Raw genomic sequence first — 19760 nt, 5'->3', positions numbered from 1 at the left:
GTCCAGATGATGCTATGAGTCCCATCATTCCTTATCACTGGCCATGCCAACTGGGGCTGATGAGAGTCAGATTCCAAAAACATATGGAGGGCCACAAATTCATTTCCCTGCTCTACATGTTTATTATCTAAACTACCATCCATTGTGTATTGGCCCTAGTTGCTATCTTAAGGTTGCAGGTCATGACACTTCAGTAACTGCCACAGTTCAAGCTGATAGAATTGCCGATACCCAAGATCTAACAAATGGGGAACTGCTGCAGCCCAGTGTTTGAGCATCTGCTTTGCGTACTGAAGGTCACAGGTTCAATTCCTAGCATCTCCTTGTAGAACTGGGAGACACTCGTGCCTGAAACCTTGGCAATCTGCTGCCCGTCAGTGTAGACAATACTGAACTAGGTGGACTATTGTCCCAACTCAGAATAAGCCAGTTTCATATAAAAAGGAAATGTGACAACATGTCTTCTTAGCTATCTGTCTATCTATCTGAAGCATAAACATTCTGAAGTTTTCTGTAAGACTGAGTTGACACTTCTCTGAAAAGAATTCTCTGGTGGTGGTTGCTGCTGCTGCTGCTGTTTTCGTCACCAAGCTCCTCCTGAACAGTAGGAAAATTTCAGCTTTCCTCCAGAGAATATGAAATAAAATACCCTGCCCCAGTTTCTCCATCTGTGAATAGAAAAGATCCAGTTTGATATTGCTTAATATTTCACAGCAAGCCCTACTCTTGGATGGCTTTAAGTGATGATCATACAAATTCAGGGAGGATAGGGCTATCAATGGCTACTAGCTATGATAACTATGTTCTACTTCCACTGCCAGAGGCTTCAGACTTCTGAATATCAGTTGAAGGTGAGCAGAGCACTGCTACGTTCCTGTCCAGCTTGCAGGCTTCCCACAGGCGTCTGGTTGGCCACTGTGAAAACAGGATGCTGGAGCGAGTGAGCTATTGGCCTGATCACACAGTCTCTTCATATGTTCTTAAGCTGGCATCCCCAAACTTTGGCCCTCCAGATGTTTTGGCCTACAACTCCCATGATCCCTAGCTAACAGGACCAGTGGTCGGGGAAGATGGGAATTGTAGTCCAAAACATCTGGAGGGCCGAAGTTTGGGGATTCCTGTTCTTAAGCAATGATCTTGGGTACTTAGTCCTTCCAACCCTCCTTTCTTAAGGCTGCATTCAACTCAGTCGTACCCAATGAAATCTATGGAGTCAAGTTAGTTACACCCGTCAATCTCAGAGGGTCCACTCTGAATATGACTTACTTGGAATCAGCCCATGCGAACTAGCCATTTCACTTGATGAATCTCCCTGAGAAACAACTCCCAAGTTTGCTATAACTTTAGGTCCCCCCCCCCCTGTTTTTTGCTGTCAGTTCTAAATAGGACTCTACAACCATCCACAGAACTGGCTCCCATACAAGTGTGAGCAAAAAGAAACACAGACATGGCCACACATCTTTTGGCAGTGAGTCACGTTTTTATGAAATTGCTCCGTGAACGCTCAAGAATAATAGAGTTATAAGAGCAAGAATGAATAGCTGTCGGGAAAGAGTTGGCTTTCACTCTGTCTACACAGAGCACGTTGGCCTGTGGCCAGGTGAGGGTTTTGTCCACTGCTGATTAAAGAAATTTGCACCTGTGTGTGATCAATCTGAGATTGATAGGATTGCTGTTCTTTGCTTAAGATATGCGAAGCACTGACCTGAGTCACAGCAAGAGGCTTAAGGGTATCATGTAATTTGGAGCTGAATCTATTTGAAGAAGGAGATGGTATTCAGAGGTTCCACAGCAGACTGAACTCTGTGTGCTTTGATGTGATGGTTGGCGGAGGTATCACCCAAAAGGTTACCTGACAAATGTGGGACTTTATTGTTTGCTTTGATTCACCTTGCAATGTGCAGGCTTGGAAAGCAATCGTAAAGAACAATGAGCCTGTTGCTGGGTATTTTACTGGCTGTTTTTTTTAAAAAAAAGTCACATATGAAACCCCAGGCCACACATATTTCCTAACTGCCCCACTCTTGCTTCCGGTTTATCTTTGCTTTTCAGGATTTCATCTTTTGTCCAAGACTCCTTGCCTTGTGTGTGTGTGTGTGTGTGTGTGTGTGTGTGTGTGTGTGTTTAATGAGGCCCTTCCTATTTCTGTCTGCCTCCTGTTTTCCCTTCAACCTGCCATAGATATGAGCACCTCTGCCAGAGACATGGCTTAGCTGGGTCTTACCAAAGCCAGAGTGCACAGCTCAGGAGTTAAGCATCTGCCATGCATCTCCACCTGCATCTCCAAGTGTGGTAGGAGAGATTCTGCCTGAAAGCCTGGGGAGCTGCTGCCGGTCAGTGCAGACCAGTGTTTCTCAAACTTGGGTCTCCAGGTATTGTTGGACTACAACATCCCTAGCTAGCAGGACCAGTGTTCAGGAATAACAACAACAACAACAACAACAACAACAACAACAACAACATATTATTTGTACCCCGCCCTTCCGGCTGGGTTTCCCCAGCCACTCTGGGCGGCTTCCAACAAAGATTAAAATACATTAAAGTGTCACACATCAAAAACTTCCCTAAACAGGGCAGCCTTCAAATGTTGTCTAAATGTCAGGTAGTTGTTTATCTCTTTAACATCTGATGGGAGGGTGTTCCACAGGGCAGGCACCACTACCGAGAAGGCCCTCTGCCTGGTTCCCTGCAGCTTTGCTTCTCACACTGAGGGAACCTCCAGAAGGCCCTCGGAGCTGGACCTCAGTGTCCAGGCAGAATGATGGGGGTGGAGGCACTCCTTCAGGTATACTGGGCCGAGGCTGTTTAGGGCTTTAAAGGTCAGCGCCAACACTTTGAATTGTGCTCGGAAACGTACTGGGAGCCAATGTAGGTCTTTCAGGGCCGGTGTTATATGGCGGTGGCCACTCCCAGTCACCAGTCAAGTTGCAGCATTCTGGATTAGTTGTAGTTTCCGGGTCACCTTTAAAGGTAGCCCCACGTAGAGCACATTGCAGTAGTCCAAGCGGGAGATATCTAGAGCATGCACCACTCTGGTGAGACAGTCTGCAGGGAGGTAGGGTCTCAGCCTGCGTACCAGATGGAGCTGGTAGACAGCTGCCCTGGATACAGAACTCACCTGAGCCTCCATGGACAGCTGTGAGTCCAAAATGACTCCCAGGCTGCACACCTGGTCCTTCAGGGGCACAGTTACCCCATTCAGGACCAGGGAGTCCTCCACACCAGCCCGCCCCCTGTCTTGTCAGGATTCAACCTCAATCCATTAGCCGCCATCCATCCTCCAACCGCCTCCAGGCACTCACACAGGAGTTTAGTGTGATGGGTGTGATGGGAGTTTAGTCCAGCAACAGCTGGAGACCCAAGTTTGAGACCACTGGTGTAGACAGTGCTGAGCTAGGTGGACCAATGATCAGACTCAGTATAAGGCAGTTTCTTGTGTAGGGTCTATCTCTACCACTTGAGGCACTGCAGGGATGCTGCCCTGCCTTGGAAGTAAACACTTATTGTCTCTCGGTGGATTCTTGCCTCCTGTTCCCGATGCACCATGGGTCAGGAGTGTGCCCAGCTGAATCATTCTTGAGGGTGTGGTTCTGTGGTTCACATAAATCAGGCTTGAGTTCAAATAAATCCATGGGTGCGATGACTCAGAGTCAGGTTCATGGCTATCACCTTGGGTTAAGTATCAACAAAACTGGTTGGCTTTTTTTCAGGTGGCTTCTATGGCTTTTAGCCTTGGGTATCATTCATGGCTAGGGCCATGGCACTGCTTGCCCAGCACCTTGCCTGTGACATCAGGACAGCTCAGCCAATCGCTACTGTTCCATAAAATCCCAAAGCACTGTCAATGGTATCTTCTAGAACAGGTGTGGGGAACCTTTGGTCTTCCAGATGTTACTGAACTACAACTGTTATCAACCATGACAGTTGGCCATGCTGGCTGGGGCTGATGGGAGCTGTAGTTTAGCAACACTTCTGATCTAGATCATTTTTACCCTGCTGTTCAGTGAGCTTACACATAATTTTTTAACAAAACATATACATTTTTTGTGGTTGTGAACATCTCTTCTGCCATTTGTTTCACAAATGGATGCAGGACAGAGTGAGGACAAATTGAAAAAAATGAGATGGGTTACTAGAGAGAAGACCTTTTCAGCATTGGTACCCCAGAGTGGTCTTCCTAGTGCCCACATGATGACCTTTTTAGGTGCCAGGTGCATGCATTTTCAGTCTCTCCCCCCCCTGTTTTTTATACATATATATATATATTCTCTCGCCCTCTTCCAACCCTCCCCCACAAGCCCCCTCCTGCCACGAGAGAGTCCCATGAAGGCTGGACGGTCGAAGGCGTTTCATTTTATAGCCGGGCCTATCTCCTCCCCCCTCCCCCCCAAAGCCCGCCCCTGTTTTTATACATATATTTTATGGACGTCATTCTCGGTTGCTGGTCCTATTCTGGGTGAGATTATAGTTTCCTTTCCTTTCCCTTTTTTCCTTTTTTTTTTTTTTTTAGTATTTACTTGTGAGCCACCCAGAGGGCACTTGTCATATAAACATTGGAAATAAATAGACGAATGAATGAATGTAAACCAATTAAAACACTATTTGTTTACAATCTGAAAGACATTACATAAAATGGGAGGGCGGTGGGAAAGGAAGAGGGGGGAAATTGATTAACAGTACAGTAGTAGTTCTAAAGTCAGCTGGAATGGAAACCATTCAAAGACAGAAGGAACTCAGTGGAGTTCGTCTTTCAGCAGCGTTGTTCGGATGACCCTCCTTTCCATCGCTCCTGTGGCTGCAGCCTGCTGACAGATGACAGCTGAAGGAGAGACATCTTCCTGGGCCTGGCCTTTCAGTGGAGCTGATGGAATGAGTCCTGCTTATTCACTGCAAGTCAGCACTCTGCAGTGCATGGGCGAGAAAACACACACACACACTAAACATGGGATAATGTGAAGATTTTGCTATGCATCCTTTGCCTGTGTAAGAGACTTAAAACACTTAAAACCACCAATGCACTTGAGTGATAAGCACCACAGGCTTCTCTTTCCCTTCCTTCCTAAGCTTGTTACTTTTTCAATTCATCTATTATGAATACTAATAACCCGGCCTTCACCGTGTGGTCCAAGGGCAAGGAACATATGGAACCAATCTAGCAAATGAAAACATCATACAACATATGTTATGTGCGAGTTCTGCCTTCCAGCAGATTGAGGTGTTCTCAGATTCATAGAGATATAGGAAGCTGCCTTATGCTGAGTCAGATCATTGTTCAATCTTACTCAGTTTCGTCTACACTGATTGGCAGCTACTGTTCAGAGATTCAGGCAGGGCACATTCCCAGTCCTATGTGGAGATGCCAAGAATTGAACTTGTATGCAAAGCAGAGACTCCACTATTAATAATAATAATGATAAAGGTAAAGGGACCCCTGACCATTACGTCCAGTCATGACCGACTCTGGGGTTGCACGCTCATCTCGCATTATTGGCCGAGGGAGCCGGCGTATAGCTTCCAGGTCATGTGGCCAGCATGACAAAGCCGCTTCTGGCAAACCACAGCAGCACATGGAAACGCCGTTTACCTTTCCGCTGTAGCGGTTCCTATTTATCTACTTGCATTTTGACGTGCTTTCGAACTGCTAGGTTGGCAGGAGCTGGGACCGAGCAACGGGAGCTCACCCCGTCACAGGGATTCGAACCGCCGACCTTCTGATCAGCAAGCCCTAGGCTCAGTGGTTTAACCACAGTGCCACCTGGGTCCCCTAATAATAATAATAATAATAATAATAATAATAATAATAGTAATATACCACCTCATTTAGGGAAGAAATACCAAGGCAGTTCACAAATGCAAAAGCCAACAGCAGAATAGCAAGCAAAACTGAATTATAAAAATATAACTACCCATAATTAAAGCACGTAGTAGAACAATTTCATTTAAACATCCATAATTAAAGTGTATAATAAACAAGCTCATTAAAATAGCATAACAGTTAAAAATGATGATTTCTGCCCCCAACCCTTTCCCCTCCCACGTGCTCTGCCTTTTGTTTATAAGTTGCAAGCCTATGGCAAGAACTTGTCTGCATTACAGGTCCAGAAACAAAGCAGCCCTATGGTTTATAGGCAAAGGTGAACACCTTTTCAAAGCTACTCACAATATAGTATATACAAAACAAGATGCAAGGTAGAACAGTTTAGTGATACAAGATGTGGACAAGTTGGACAGCAAGAAAAGCCTGCATAGATGTGGATGGGCAAAAATGGTTCAGCTGGTGTCATTCTAATGTTAGGCAACTGGCAGCTGTCTGCACCCACATGGCAAGCTTGCCCTATGGGAGTGGTGGAGATAAGATTCTGGTCCACAGGCATTGTCCAGCTCCCTACCTATGTTCTTGAGGCACCAAAGCATAATACTGTGTGTAGTAGGTGTTTACCCAGTGTCCAAAAGGAGGGTTAGGCAAGTGCTAGTGAGGGCCTGAGAGGCTAGCACTACATTCACACTTGATGAATGGCAGGAAATTATGTCAGAACATGCAGTGAGGGAACATGTGATGTTCCACAGGTGAGGAACACTTGAAAAAATATGAAATCAGTCAGCATACTCGACCTGGCTCTTTTTATGATGAAAATGATGGTGCTCAAAGACCTGCATCTTCAACAACTATCTGGCCTTAGCAATCTTTCTGTCCACTCACATTGTTGTTTGCTTTCTTTATTTTTTTCTATTTCTCTTCTCTTTAGTGGTCCAAATTCAACTAAGCTTTCCCATCTCAAATTTCCTTTGAACAGTTATCCCCGGGAGGGGAAGGGAAGGCTTTCAAGCCATTCAAGCCTCAGAACCATATTCCTTTTACTGTATAGGGGAGTTTTTAATGTTTAATGCAGGCATCCCCAGACTGCGGCCCTCCAGATGTTTTGGCCTACAACTCCCATGATCCCTAGCTAACAGGACCAGTGGTTGGGAGAGATGGGAATTGTAGTCCAGAACATCTGGAGGGCCAAAGTTTGGGGATGCCTGGTTTAATGCTTTATTATGCTTTTGTATGTGCTAGAAGCCGCCCATAGTGGCTGGGGCAACCCAGTCATATGGGCGTGATACAATTGCTGCTGCTGCTGCTGCTGCTGCTGCTGCTGCTGTTAATTAATTTTCTGGGCAACCTTCCAAGGCCCTCTAGAGAATGATGGGAGTGGTCAGAGGCAAAGTGGGCGGGGCATAAAGCACACATGCTTTGAGCAGTGGGCTAGTTTGTACACAAACCCAACCCACATTTCTCTAGCTTCCATCTAGAGCAGGCATCCCTAAACTGCAGCCCTCCAGATGTTTTGGCCTACAACTCCCATGATCCCTAGCTAACAGGACCAGTGGTCAGGGAAGATGGGAATTGTAGTCCAAAACATCTGGAGGGCCGAAGTTTGGGGATGCCTGATCTAGAGGCACTATCAGAGTTCAAGGGCACTTATGAGCCATGCAAAAACAACTGGGAGAAAAAGTAGGGCCAGTGGGGTGTGTGGGTTGGGGTGATGGGCTGTGACCTGCGGAAAGTCCCAGTGGCCACATAAAGAGGCCTGAAGAGGCAGGTTTCCAGGTTTGAGGTTCCCCATCCCTGCTCCGTGGCTTCTCACTGACGCCTGGTTGGACACCATGGGATCAGGTAGATCATTGCTCGGATCCAGTACATAGCTGCCAAGTTATCCCTTTTTTACAGGGATTTTCCCTTATGCTGAATAGGCTTCCTCGCGAGAAAAGCAAAAACTTGGCAGCTATGATCCAGTATAGTGAAATGTGTTTATATTGAAAGAGGTATTACTACATATTAACCTGTCTTATAGCCAGGAAGGACAGCCTGTATGCCACAGAGAGCGGAGTGTGTCATTTTCTTCACAAACAAGGAAAAAATAATAAGAAGCAGTTAATAATAATAAAAAAGGTGCCTGACTTTGCTCCAGTGAACATTAACTTCAGAGTTCATGGAGTATGAATTCAACATGCTTGATTGGATTAATGCAAAAATAAATAAATAAAAATGTTAATCTAATATTTTTGTCTTGCCTCTGGTTAAAACAGCCATGAATTTGATAATGCATTTTTGAAAACACTCTCTGAGTGAGATCACAGTATGAATTTGATTATCCTTTTACCTGCTTATTGCTTTATCCTGTTGCTTATCACATCATTTAGTTGGCTTTGTGGAGCCCGGCTTGAATTTCCATCATGAGAGCAGAGTGGGGAGGGAGTCAGACCTCCAGACAGGTTGCTCGTACTGTGGTTATACACCTTAATGCATTATATAAATTGAGAGATGAGTATCGCTTTAATGACGGATTTCTCTATCGTGGTTTACAGTAGGTTTCCTTCCCTAGTTGGATTAGCAACACAGCCCCCAAGGCCCAATGGCCAGGCATTCAATTTGGCATTTCCATTCTGACAAGACAAAAAAGAAAAGTACTGTTTTGCCTTTTGGTTTTTAAAGATGCACACAAATCTTCATCTTTCCCCCCCCCATTTCCCATCTTTTTTTTTAACAAATTAACAAATATACCGTAAATCATCCAGGGAGGCTTTTTGTCGATAGATCAGGGTGAAGATGCTTTAAAGAAATAAAGAGCTTGTCATATTCCCCAGCCAACCCAAGAGAGGTAGGAGGGAACTCACTCATCTCTAATTATGCTGTGCCTTTTAACATAGCTGCCAAGTTTTCCCTTTTCTCGCGAGGAAGCCTATTCAGCATAAGGGAAAATCCCTGTAAAAAAGGGATAACTTGGCAGCTATGCCTTTTAAAATAACATCACTGGTCTTGCCTCAGTCTGCCTCCCTCCACCCCTCCTGCCTCAGTAGTGCTTTTGTCTGTTGTAGATTTTGAAATACATACCACCCAATATTTCTCTAGTGAAAACAGGGATGTCCAGTGCTTTTTTTCCCTAGAAAAAGACGTGCCGGAACTCACCATGAATGTCTCCCTTGTTCTCTTATAATGGCAATGGTGCGCAACTGAGAGGTACCAGAACTGAGTTCCGTCGAATTCCGACTGGGGGGGGGAAAGCCCTGGGGGTGTCCTATCCCTGACCGTTAGGTCCAGTTGCGGACGACTCTGGGGATGCAGTGCTCATCTTGCTCTATAGGCCAAGGGAGCCGGTGTTTGTCTGCACACAGATTTCGGTCATGTCAGCAACCGGGACAGTTTCTGTAAATCTGGGACTGTCCCTGGAAAACAGAAACATTTGAGGGTCTGGAACTGATGGCAGGGACTTTTCTGTTTTATTGGTCTAGGAGCAAAGAATCGGGCTGTTTGCGAGAGAGACTTGAATTCTTTCCAAAAGGCCCTTTTATCCTTGCTAGTATCCTGCCTCCAGCCTACTGTAATTAATATGTCACAATCCTACCCCTTCCCTCTGTTCTGTATGGAAGTGGTGATCAGGTGGAATCACCCTGTTCACCCTGTGGCTTCTCAAACCAGCAGCAGCTATCTGCAAATTGGGAGGGTGGCACTGGGGTTTCACATCCTTATAGAAACTGAGCAAACCACAAAGGCACTGAGGAGCAAGTTAAAGGTAAAGGGACCCCTGACCATTAGGTCCAGTCGTAACCGACTCTGGGGTTGCGGCGCTCATCTCGCTTTATTGGCCGAGGGAGCCAGCGTACAGCTTCCAGGTCATGTGCCCAGCATGACAAAGCCACTTCTGGCGAACCAGAGCAGCGCACAGAAATGCCGTTTACCTTCCCACTGGAGCGGTACCTATTTATCTACTTGCACTTTGACATGCTTTTGAACGGCTAGGTGGGCAGGAGATGGGACCGAGCAACGGGAGCTCACCCTGTTGCGGGGATTCAAACTGCCGACCTTCTGATCTGCAAGCCCTAGGCTCTGTGGTTTAACCCACAATGCCACCCGCGTCCCTTGAGGAGCAAGTTACTAAGTTCCTATTGTAACGTGTTACACATAGTGATCTGCACTAGAGAGCTTTGGGCTTTTTACATGAGTATTCAGGAGATGGTGGGTTTTCCGTTTTAATCACATTTAGGAATTGGGAGTATGAAGCATTTTGTCTCATCAGTGTCATATTAATGGAACCTCGCTAGGTTGCTAGGATGAAGTGCTGCTTTGCAAAACAATGGAATCAAATTTGCACCAGCCTAATGCATTGTATTTGTTGATTATGTTTCAGTGGAAATTGCAATTGTGGCATGGTAGTTTGCCTTCAGCTAAACAAAACTGCCTGATGCACTCCAATAGGAAGTAATTCGGGGCCACGAAGAAGGCTGTGCATTTCTCTAGCAAAATAAATTGTTGTTCCGAATGACTCCTTCAACTTTCACGGTTCTGTGCAGTGTGACTCAAAGCGACCAGCGACAAATCAGTCTCCCTTGTGTAACATCATCCATTTATCTGGAGTAGTTACAGCCAAATTCCATAAAATATCCCAGCCCTCTCACACAATAGTAGACAATTCCTCCTTTCAACAAACACAAAAAGGGCTCCTGTTATTACACTTCAATTTGATTGCACATTAAAAACCTTCCAAATCTTTCTAGTGTTTTATTATACTGATGTAAAGCCTAGCCTTGATTTAATTAAAGAATTGAGGGTTGATGCTTTACTTCTCTGTCTCTCCTTTCTCTGTTTTTTTTTGGGGGGGGGGGTTGCATAGCAAGGACATTCATTTAAGCAATCGGCAAAGTAGGAAACAGGAAAGTTTTAATTATAATGACAGAGCACCTTATGTTAATCAGGAGGGGGGATCTAATATACATTGGCGGATGTTCAATGGGGAGATAACAAAATAAAGTTTGGTTCTCATAACATATCTGTTCAGATGTTAACTAGAAATGAGTAAGGTGGGGGTGCTTTTTAAGTGCCTCACTTTGGATCTGAAATGACTTCTAATTCCCAGTCTGTACCAGATCCATTGTTCTGCTTTCCAGTATATATGGTGTTTTTTCAGGGATTCCCCTCTTCTCTGCAAGGTGTGAACACACTTAACATTACGTTTCTTAGTCTGTGCTCTGGCTTCGCCAGTATAACACACTGTTACAGATCTCTATCAAGAGAAATTCTAATATGTGTTCAGTATCAGGGCTGTTAAACAACTGAAAAATATTGAGTTGCATAGCCATGGAAGCTTTGGGGGGAAATTTCCCCCCTTAAAATATGCATGTCACCAAACCTCATTTATTTATTTGTTTTTAGGAACTGGAACTACTGTGAGGCAACTAGCACTCATGGTTAAAAAGGAAATATCATATTTAATATTTTATTTTTCATTCCCTATTAGAGGCACACACCAGAACCAAAACACAGCTTTGCAAAATGCACGAGTGTGGCATTAACTCTCCAATTAACTACCAATTAAAATTGACCCCTCATTAATCATCAAAAGCTTAGTTGCTGGATTTGCCCGTTAAGCCTAGAATCAGGCTGCAATCATGCACCCACTTACCTGGAGCAACTGGACAAAGGGATGCAGGAGTTGTGATGTCATCAGTTGGAGCACCGGGATAACCGATGAGTCTCCTTGCTCTGGCAAGTAAATAAACTCTTAAGAGTTTAAGTCATAGCAGTCTTTGCAAGCTTGTGTGCATTTCCAATTAAAGGCTTAAGGCTACATTTCAGTGGGCAGGAGATCTTTTGCTAAAGCTCAGTGTGTTTTGCAAGTTTAATCCATACATTCGGAGGCAAGCATCACTGAGCTCAATGAAGCTTACTCCCAGGAAACTATACATGGGACTGGCAGTGAAGGCGGTGAAGGTCCTGTGTGAGTGCCTGGAGGCGGTTGGAGGATGGATGGCAGTTAACAGATTGAGGTTGAATCCTAACAAGACAGAAGTACTGTTTGTGGGGGACAGGAGGCGGGCAGGTGTGGAGGACTCCCTGGTCCTGAATGGGGTAACTGTGCCCCTGAAGGACCAGGCGTGCAGCCTGGGAGTCATTCTGGCCTCACAGCTGTCCATGGAGGCACAGGTCAATTCTGTGTCCAGGGCAGCTGTGTATCAGCTCCATCTGGTATGCAGGCTGAGACCCTATCTGCCTGCAGATTGTCTCATCAGAGTGGTGCATGCTCTAGTTATCACCCACTTGGACTACTGCAATGCGCTCTACGTGGGGCTACCTTTGAAGGTGACCCGGAAACTACAACTAATCCAGAATGCGGCAACTTGACTGGTGACTGGGAGCGGCCGCCGAGACCACATAACACCAGTCTTAGAAGATCTACATTGGCTCCCAGTACGTTTCCGAGCACAGTTCAAAGTGTTGGTGCTGACCTTTAAAGCCCTAAACAGCCTCGGTCCAGTATACCTAAAGGAGCATCTCCACCCCCATCGTTCTGCCCGGACACTGAGGTCCAGGCAGAGGTGGTGGTGCCCGCCCTGTGGAACGCCCTCCCATCAGATGTCAAAAAGGAAAACAGCTACCAGATTTTTAGAAGACATCTGAAGGCAGCCCTGTTTAGGGAGGCTTTTTATGTTTAATAGATTATTTTATTTCATTTTTCTGTTGGAAGCCGCCCAGAGTGGCTGGGGAAGCCCAGCCAGATGGGCGGGGTATAAATAATAAATTATTATTATTATTATTATTACTGGAGCCATGCTGCTGGGAAGTTTATCATATGCTAAGCCTCCATGAAAGTGCCACAATTTTTCTTAACATTTATTTCTACAGAAGCGTGCATTTCTTGATTCCTCTATGGGGGAATGTCATGACATACTTGTATTTTAAAATTTACCACTACACCAGTGACTGGTAGTAAGTTGCATTCAACTCAGTGTGACTCATTTCGGAGCCAAACTCTGTAGAGTTATGCTTTCATTTAGTATGTTCACCTCTCTGGATTCAAATGTTTGTCCTGTATTTCATTTTCTGCTCCCTTATTCTATACTGTGTTTGTGTGGGTGAATTTTCTCTCGCGCGGTGAAACGGAAGATTCCCCACTGAGAATATTTAAATACTCTTCCCCGCTGCTCCTAAGACAAATGGTGTGATTATTAAGTAATAACCATTCCTTTTCCTTCCGTAGATCCTGGGTTGCACAGGCAACAATTTTTCCTGCAGAGACCGTCAAATGTGGTCGTTGTCGAAGGGAAAGACGCTGTGCTAGAATGCTGTGTCTCTGGCTATCCAGCCCCAACGTTTACGTGGCTGCGAGGAGATGAAACAATCCCATTCAGGTACCTAGTTCCTCGGTTTATTGGGAAGAGCAAATCTAGAATTCTGCTGCTCACTTTTGGATCTGCTGCTTTGTCCCATGTGGGAACACCATTTGTTGAAAGAAGTTGAAAGGAGAGAAGATCATAAGTCTGCTGGAACCCTACACATGGGAAGGAGTGAACAGCCCTCCCACTGTATATAATTGATAATTCATGCTTATGATATTGTGTAATTTCTTTTTAAATTGATCTGAGGGAACAGTGGAGAGGGTGGGATGTAAACCTTCTAAAACTTACAAAGCCATCCTATCCATTCCCTTATTTTAAACCAAGTTTTCTTGCCAATATTCCAGGTCCAAAAAGTATTCATTGCTAGCTGGCAGTAACTTACTGATATCTAATGCAACAGATGACGATTCTGGGACATATACTTGTGTGGTCACCTACAGGGAGGAGAACAGCAGTGCTTCAGCTGAGCTATCTGTTTTGGGTGAGTACAGAGAATCCTATATCTTTTGCGGAGTCCTTTGTGGTGTGAAAAAGTCCCTTGCATCTGAAGAAGGATTCAGTGCGCTTCCAGATGGGTATTTATTGTGGAGGCTCACACAAAGTGTCCACACTATGTCACTGGCATAAAAATGCTGGCTTATTTCTTCTCCCCACCTTTAATACGGTTGATACTTTCAAGGGCTAATCTGGTAAGTAAAAAACAAACAAATAACCTGTTACTAGCTACTTGTTTGCTATATCACAACTGGAACACCCTCACCTTTCTTTTATTGGGTTGAAAGACATCTTCACATGCCTACAATGCCATGAAAAACATTCAATTGTGTTTACTCTCAAATTGAATTCCAAATATTGTCTCTGTGGTTGGGTGATTTTTAGCTCTATGGGTAAGATGATTTTTCCTGTGTTTGTTTTCTTCCTCATTATGTTGAGCTTGTTGGGTTTTTGGGATTTTAATATTAAATTTTTGCAGTGTTTATTGTTTTTGATTTGTATGTCACCAACAGCATTTTTTATGGTGACAAGGAATTAAGCCATAGGGTTACTATGTGTACTGATGTCATTAGGTGATTGATAACTCAGATGCTGAGGACATTGCTTGTCATTCTGTGTGAAAATTCATTCTAAAATAACATATTTCCTGCCACTCATTATGTACTTGCTTTGGTTTGTCTTGCTAGATTACATTCTTCTTTGCAGGAATAATGTTGTTCTACCACCCTCAATTTCAAAATGGTCAGATCCAAACCCAGAAGAACATTTGCAAGTGTTTCTCCCACTCGGGTGCCTTGGCACAAGGCTGGGGTTTCTAATACATCTTCATGTTCTTTAAAGATGGGAGTTTCAAAATAAAAGCTGCTATGTGGGGCTCTGTGAGATAAGATCCCTAACTCTTCTTTAGTGAGACGTAAGGCGAGGATCTCAACTTGGAAAAATGTATGGCTCTGGTTTAGAATGCTTCAAGGTTGTAATCCAAATGGCTGCCTGGGGAAAATTCCATACCACCTGTTTCTACACTTGTTCTCTGTGTCATTTGAGGTGCCATTCCTGGCATTTGGGAACATTATGGTCTCAATCTAATAGCAAGAATATTTGGGGAGCGGGAAGCCCCAGTATGAGAGTTAGCCTAAGAGGTTAGTCCAGGCATCCCCAAACTGCGGCCCTCCAGATGTTTTGGCCTACAACTCCCATGATCCCTAGCTAACAGGACCAGTGGTCGGGGAAGATGGGAATTGTAGTCCAAAACATCTGGAGGGCTGAAGTCTGGGGATGCCTGGGTTAGTCTTTTTATTGCTGTCCACGGTGACCAACTGCAGCTAGAGTTGAAGATATGTATGTGGCGGTGGAGGGCTGCTCCTTATGTATGAAGTTGTTTCTTTTTTCTTTTTTAATTTTTTAAAGACTTTTATTGATGAATACAATACTCAGAAACGCAAAACAAAACACAAAACAAACTTATTATACATACAACTCCTTGATTCCTACAAAAGTAAACAATGAAACATACATTAACCAAAAGAAATATCAAACCTACTGTCAGGGCTTGTGTATGGCTACTCTTGAGTAAAGACGCCAAAGTCCAAAGTCTCTTGAGTAAAGACGCCAAAGTCCAACAGGTTTGTTGTGCATAATATTTACAGTGCAGAGATGCCAAGAAACATGACCTTCTAGTCACTCCCAGAATCCTGGAGTGGACGTTTCCTGTTATGTGACCAGCATAAGAGCTTGGGCACCCCGAAACACCACCTCCCCTCTGTATGCTTAGTACCACGCCTTAACTGCGATGACGGAAGTGGCTGCCCCGTTTCCTCAGCCCGTTGGCCGGGGCAGTGCCAGGGCTCTGCAGCATCTCTGAGCCCTCTCTCCTCCATCCCCCTGACTTCCGCCTCCCCCTCCCCTGACCTGCTGCTGCTGCTCTCACTGGGTGATGTGCTGGTCAGCAGGAGAGGCGGAGGCTCCCTGTACGGAGGTCCCCTGCAACATACATTCACCAAAAGAAATATCAACTTAAATGACAAAAGAAACTAAACATAAAAACATAAATCTTGACTATGTATGAAGTCATTTTTTATAGATTACAAAGCAGGTAGGGCACATATCACTTCACAACTCAGTGTAAGTGTGCATGATTCTATTCTTTGTGTGTTAAGATCCCAAGACCTCCCCCAGTATACTTCATCTGCTGGTATTCCGGATGACATGCATCTGCCTTCACCACAGTTGTCCACACAAAAACCTCTTTTAGCACGTATATTAGTGGACCAGGGCGCATAGGTTTACTCCCATTGTCAGGAGGAATAGCCTTGACTGACTTTGTCTCTGGGTCCGTATCCAGGCATCATGCACGGCACGGTTGTGATGCAACATTTTGATGCCAGCGGTTACCACACAGAAATAACAGTACTCAGGGGAAAAAATTGGAAGCACTGTTGTTTTCTGTGCCACCTGCTGAGCAGCAAAACATACCACTTTGCCCCTGCTTTCATCCTTGTGAAAACCTCTCTTTCTTCCTGCAAATGATTCATTAGCCAGTAAGCATGCTATTTGACAGAAATGTGAGGGGAGGGGAAAATGTCTTGGGTCTGGGATCAAAGAGTTGAGTTTGCCAGTGTGTCAGTTTTTCATGGAATTGTACAAACACTGCCTTTAGAGAGGTGGTTTGTTTTTTAATTACTGAACAATGCTGAGTTATCTTTGGGTTATTCCAAAAAGATTTAAGGAACCACACAGATAATACTTGCTCAAACAGGAGCCCAATATCACTGCAATGCTTATTTAGCATTTGGGCTTTAAACCTTATGCATAAAAATGCTTTCATTAGTGAACAGAAAGCCCTTATTTGGATTAGAAGAGATTTGATGTGTGCACAATAATATCGTTTTATTAAGTCACAATGCAATGTTATGGAAATTATGCATGATGGAGGCTTTGAACTCTGTGGCTTATGGTGCATTAATGTTTCATGGGTTTCAATTATTTCATAATGACAAAAGTAATTTTTGAGAGAGAGAGGGAGAGAAAAGGAAAACAAGTTGTTTTGCAAAACACTTTCTTTTTATTTGGCCTTACAAGCTGGTTAATGATGGGATGTGCATGATGTTTTGCAATTGTGGAGAGGAATCTTTGTGTAGTGTAGCACTCACACCTAGATCTAGAGACCTATCTGTCAAGTTTTGTCAGGACTGTGAAAGTCTTCAATGTTCCTGTGCCTAGGACCTTAAAAGGGACTCCTGACCATTAGGTCCAGTCGTGACCGACTCTGGGGTTGCGGCGCGCCTCTCGCATTATTGGCCGAGGGAGCCAGTATACAGCTTCCAGGTCATGTGGCCAGCATGACAAAGCCACTTCTGGCGAACCAGAGCAGCACACGGAAACACCGTTTACCTTCCCGCCGGAGCAATACCTATTTATCTACTTGCACTTTGACATGCTTTTGAACTGCTAGGTTGGCAGGAGCTGGGACCGAGCAACGGGAGCTCACCCCGTCACGGGGATTCAAACCGCTGACCTTCTGATCTGCAAGCTCTAGGCTCTGTGGTTTAACCCACAGCGCCACCTGTGTCCCTTACTTATCATGGGTTCCTGTTAGGATAGCCATGTTTCTTGCTTTATAGAAAAATAGTCTTCTATCTGAACAGCTGTCAGCAGACACTCCTCTACTTGAAAATAGAATTTAAAATTGGTAGTGTTCCACAGTGAAGCTATTGAAATGTAAAAGAAAGAAAGAAATATTTTTCTTTCTGTTTTCCCATTTCTTTTTAGTCCCCGTCAATGGTAAAAATAGCATAGAAACAAGCATGGATGTAGAAGACTGTTGCAAATTATCTCTTGTACACACTGCAGTTGGATGCATTTGACTATCGCTGAACAAAGACCTCTCCTTTTGTTTGACTCTTCCCAGTCAATGTTACTATTCATTGAATTTAAAATGTATGACCATTAAGAAGTTGTTAAATATCAGTTTAAATATTCAAGTCATCTTTTCATTTCAGAAACAAGTGTCTATAAACAAAATAGTGCATGCTATTTTCTCGTTGCTGTGCCACTTAGCAACTGATCAACATTGACAAAGAGAGTTCTTTTGCGAAAGAAGCTTCTGAATGAATAGCTGATATTAGGGAGTATGCTTGCCCTAATTTGAGGCTTAAATCCTGAGTTTCTGAACTTGAAAGTGTCAACTTGCTTCTTGTAGTTGGTTTAACTGGCTCCTTTAGAGCTGGAGTGGCCGACATGGTCCTCTCTACAACTCCACATGCTGAGAGGAGTTGATGGGAGTTGGCACACCAAGATGATTGATAATGATGGGCTTTGGTCAAGCTGCTTCTAAGGGACCTCGTGAACCATGAGTAATCTTCTCAGTGAGTAATTCCCAGTACATTTCTTTCTGTAGAACCTCAACACCCAGGAACACCATTTGAAAATCATCAAACTAGTTACTAGCAGATAAGCTTGGTAAAATGCAAAGGGGGGGGGGAACCCTCTTGAAGGATATTGGAAATAATCTTGCATATTAATTTTATTTAATCACACTTCAAGGACCTTAATGAAACTTGTGATAAATTATGAGCCTTCAGACCCCATCCTGTGTCTCCTCCCTGCACTCAGAAGAGTTTTGCCCAGACTGGTCTTAAAACTGGTAGTTATAATTAGCTTTTAAATGGATTGGACATTTTGGTAACAATTACATAGAACAGATTCTGTTTACAGCAAAATTCGTCGTTTTGCCAGGAGTGTGGATCATGCTCGTAACAATTACCACGCGCTGTCTGTTGCAATAAAATATATTTTACTAGAAGTTGTCAGCTTGGCAGCATCATAAAAATGAGATGGTAGTGGGGAGCGGGTGATTTATAACCATTATATTTGATATTCTCTTCTTTGTTTAAAAGGCAGGGTTGTAGTCTCCTCTTAAAAGAAGCTTAGTGGCTAGAGCCAGGGATTAGTGGCCTTGCAGTTCCTAGGTCTAAAACAGTAGTGACAGGGGTGTAAAAGTGGGGCGGGCTGCCAGGGCAATGGCTGCAGGCACAATTTTCAGTGTGTGTGCTGCTCATGCTGCCCTGCCAGTCCTGCACCACTTTGTGAGGCAGGTATCCCAGCCTCGCAAAGCGGTGCAGGGCTGGCGTCACTCCGGTGACATCAGTGGCAAGAGCTGGACTGTTGCAGCAGGCTCTGTTCACCACCTGCACCCCATGCAGATGATTCTCTATGATTCTATGCTTTGATGGTGTTTCCTGCTTGGCAGGGGGTTGGACTGGATGGCCCTTGTGGTCTCTTCCAACTCTATGATTCTATGATTCTACCCCGGACACCAGCAAACCATGCTACACCACTGGGTGGCGGTGAACCCTTTTCAGATGAAGGCCTTCTGTCCTTTGCGGGCACCTTTCTGGGGATGGGCATGCGCAGAAGCAAAGAGGTCTTCCTCTGTGGCAGCTTCTCACTTGTGGGGCTTCCTACCCACAGATCAACTTTTGCCATATTTTATTTTATTTTTATACCACTATTAATGGCCTTTTGATTACCTCTGGCCTCCTTGAGTAGGTGAGATGTTTTAATCCTTCCTTTTAAAATATAGGACTGTCTTTTAGATTTTGCTTTGTTTTGCTTTATGCTTGTTTTTATGTGTGTGTGTGTGTGTTTATTGTAAGTTGCTTTGAGTTACTTTCGTAAAAAAAAAAAAGACTAACAAGGGTTTATTCCCCACTTCCCCTTGCCTTGCTGCTTTCCCCTGGGAGAAACCACACTTTAGTGCTCAGAGCAAATGGCAATTTGGGTTTTAACTAATTTAAAGAGTGGGTTTTTCTGGCAAATGAATAGGGCAAAGGGAAAACTGCTGAGACGCCTGCAAGCAGAAGTGTGGACAAGTGTGGATAAATAAATAAAAAGCACTTTTGTACAAGACAAAATTGATAGGTGATCAGGCAGTTTATTTTTTTGTGCTTTGCTCTATGCCAAAATTGGCCCTCCAGGTGTTTTGGGACTACAGTTCCCATCATCCCTGACTACTGGTCCTGTTAGCTAGGGATGATGGGAGTTGTAGTCCCAAAACACCTGGAGGGCCGAGTTTGGCCATGCCTGCTCTATGCAAACACAGAAGTGGAAGA

The 19760-nt window shown here is 44.3% G+C and overlaps 1 protein-coding gene across 1 annotated transcript in view; it reads left to right on the top strand.

Moving 5' to 3' along the window:
* The window catches only part of DCC (DCC netrin 1 receptor), a 904619-nt gene that overhangs the window by 460056 nt on the left and 424803 nt on the right, over positions 1 to 19760 (top strand). Inside the window, exons 4-5 of the mRNA XM_060280362.1 lie at positions 13017 to 13167; positions 13500 to 13636. Of these exons, the coding sequence (XP_060136345.1) occupies positions 13017 to 13167; positions 13500 to 13636 (288 nt within the window). The remainder of the gene's footprint in view (positions 1 to 13016; positions 13168 to 13499; positions 13637 to 19760) is intronic.

Source organism: Zootoca vivipara, chromosome 11, assembly GCF_963506605.1.
Source record: "Zootoca vivipara chromosome 11, rZooViv1.1, whole genome shotgun sequence".
Classification (NCBI taxonomy): domain Eukaryota; kingdom Metazoa; phylum Chordata; class Lepidosauria; order Squamata; family Lacertidae; genus Zootoca; species Zootoca vivipara.
Note: the sequence above shows the minus strand (reverse complement) of the source record. Positions and strands in the feature narration are given on the sequence as shown.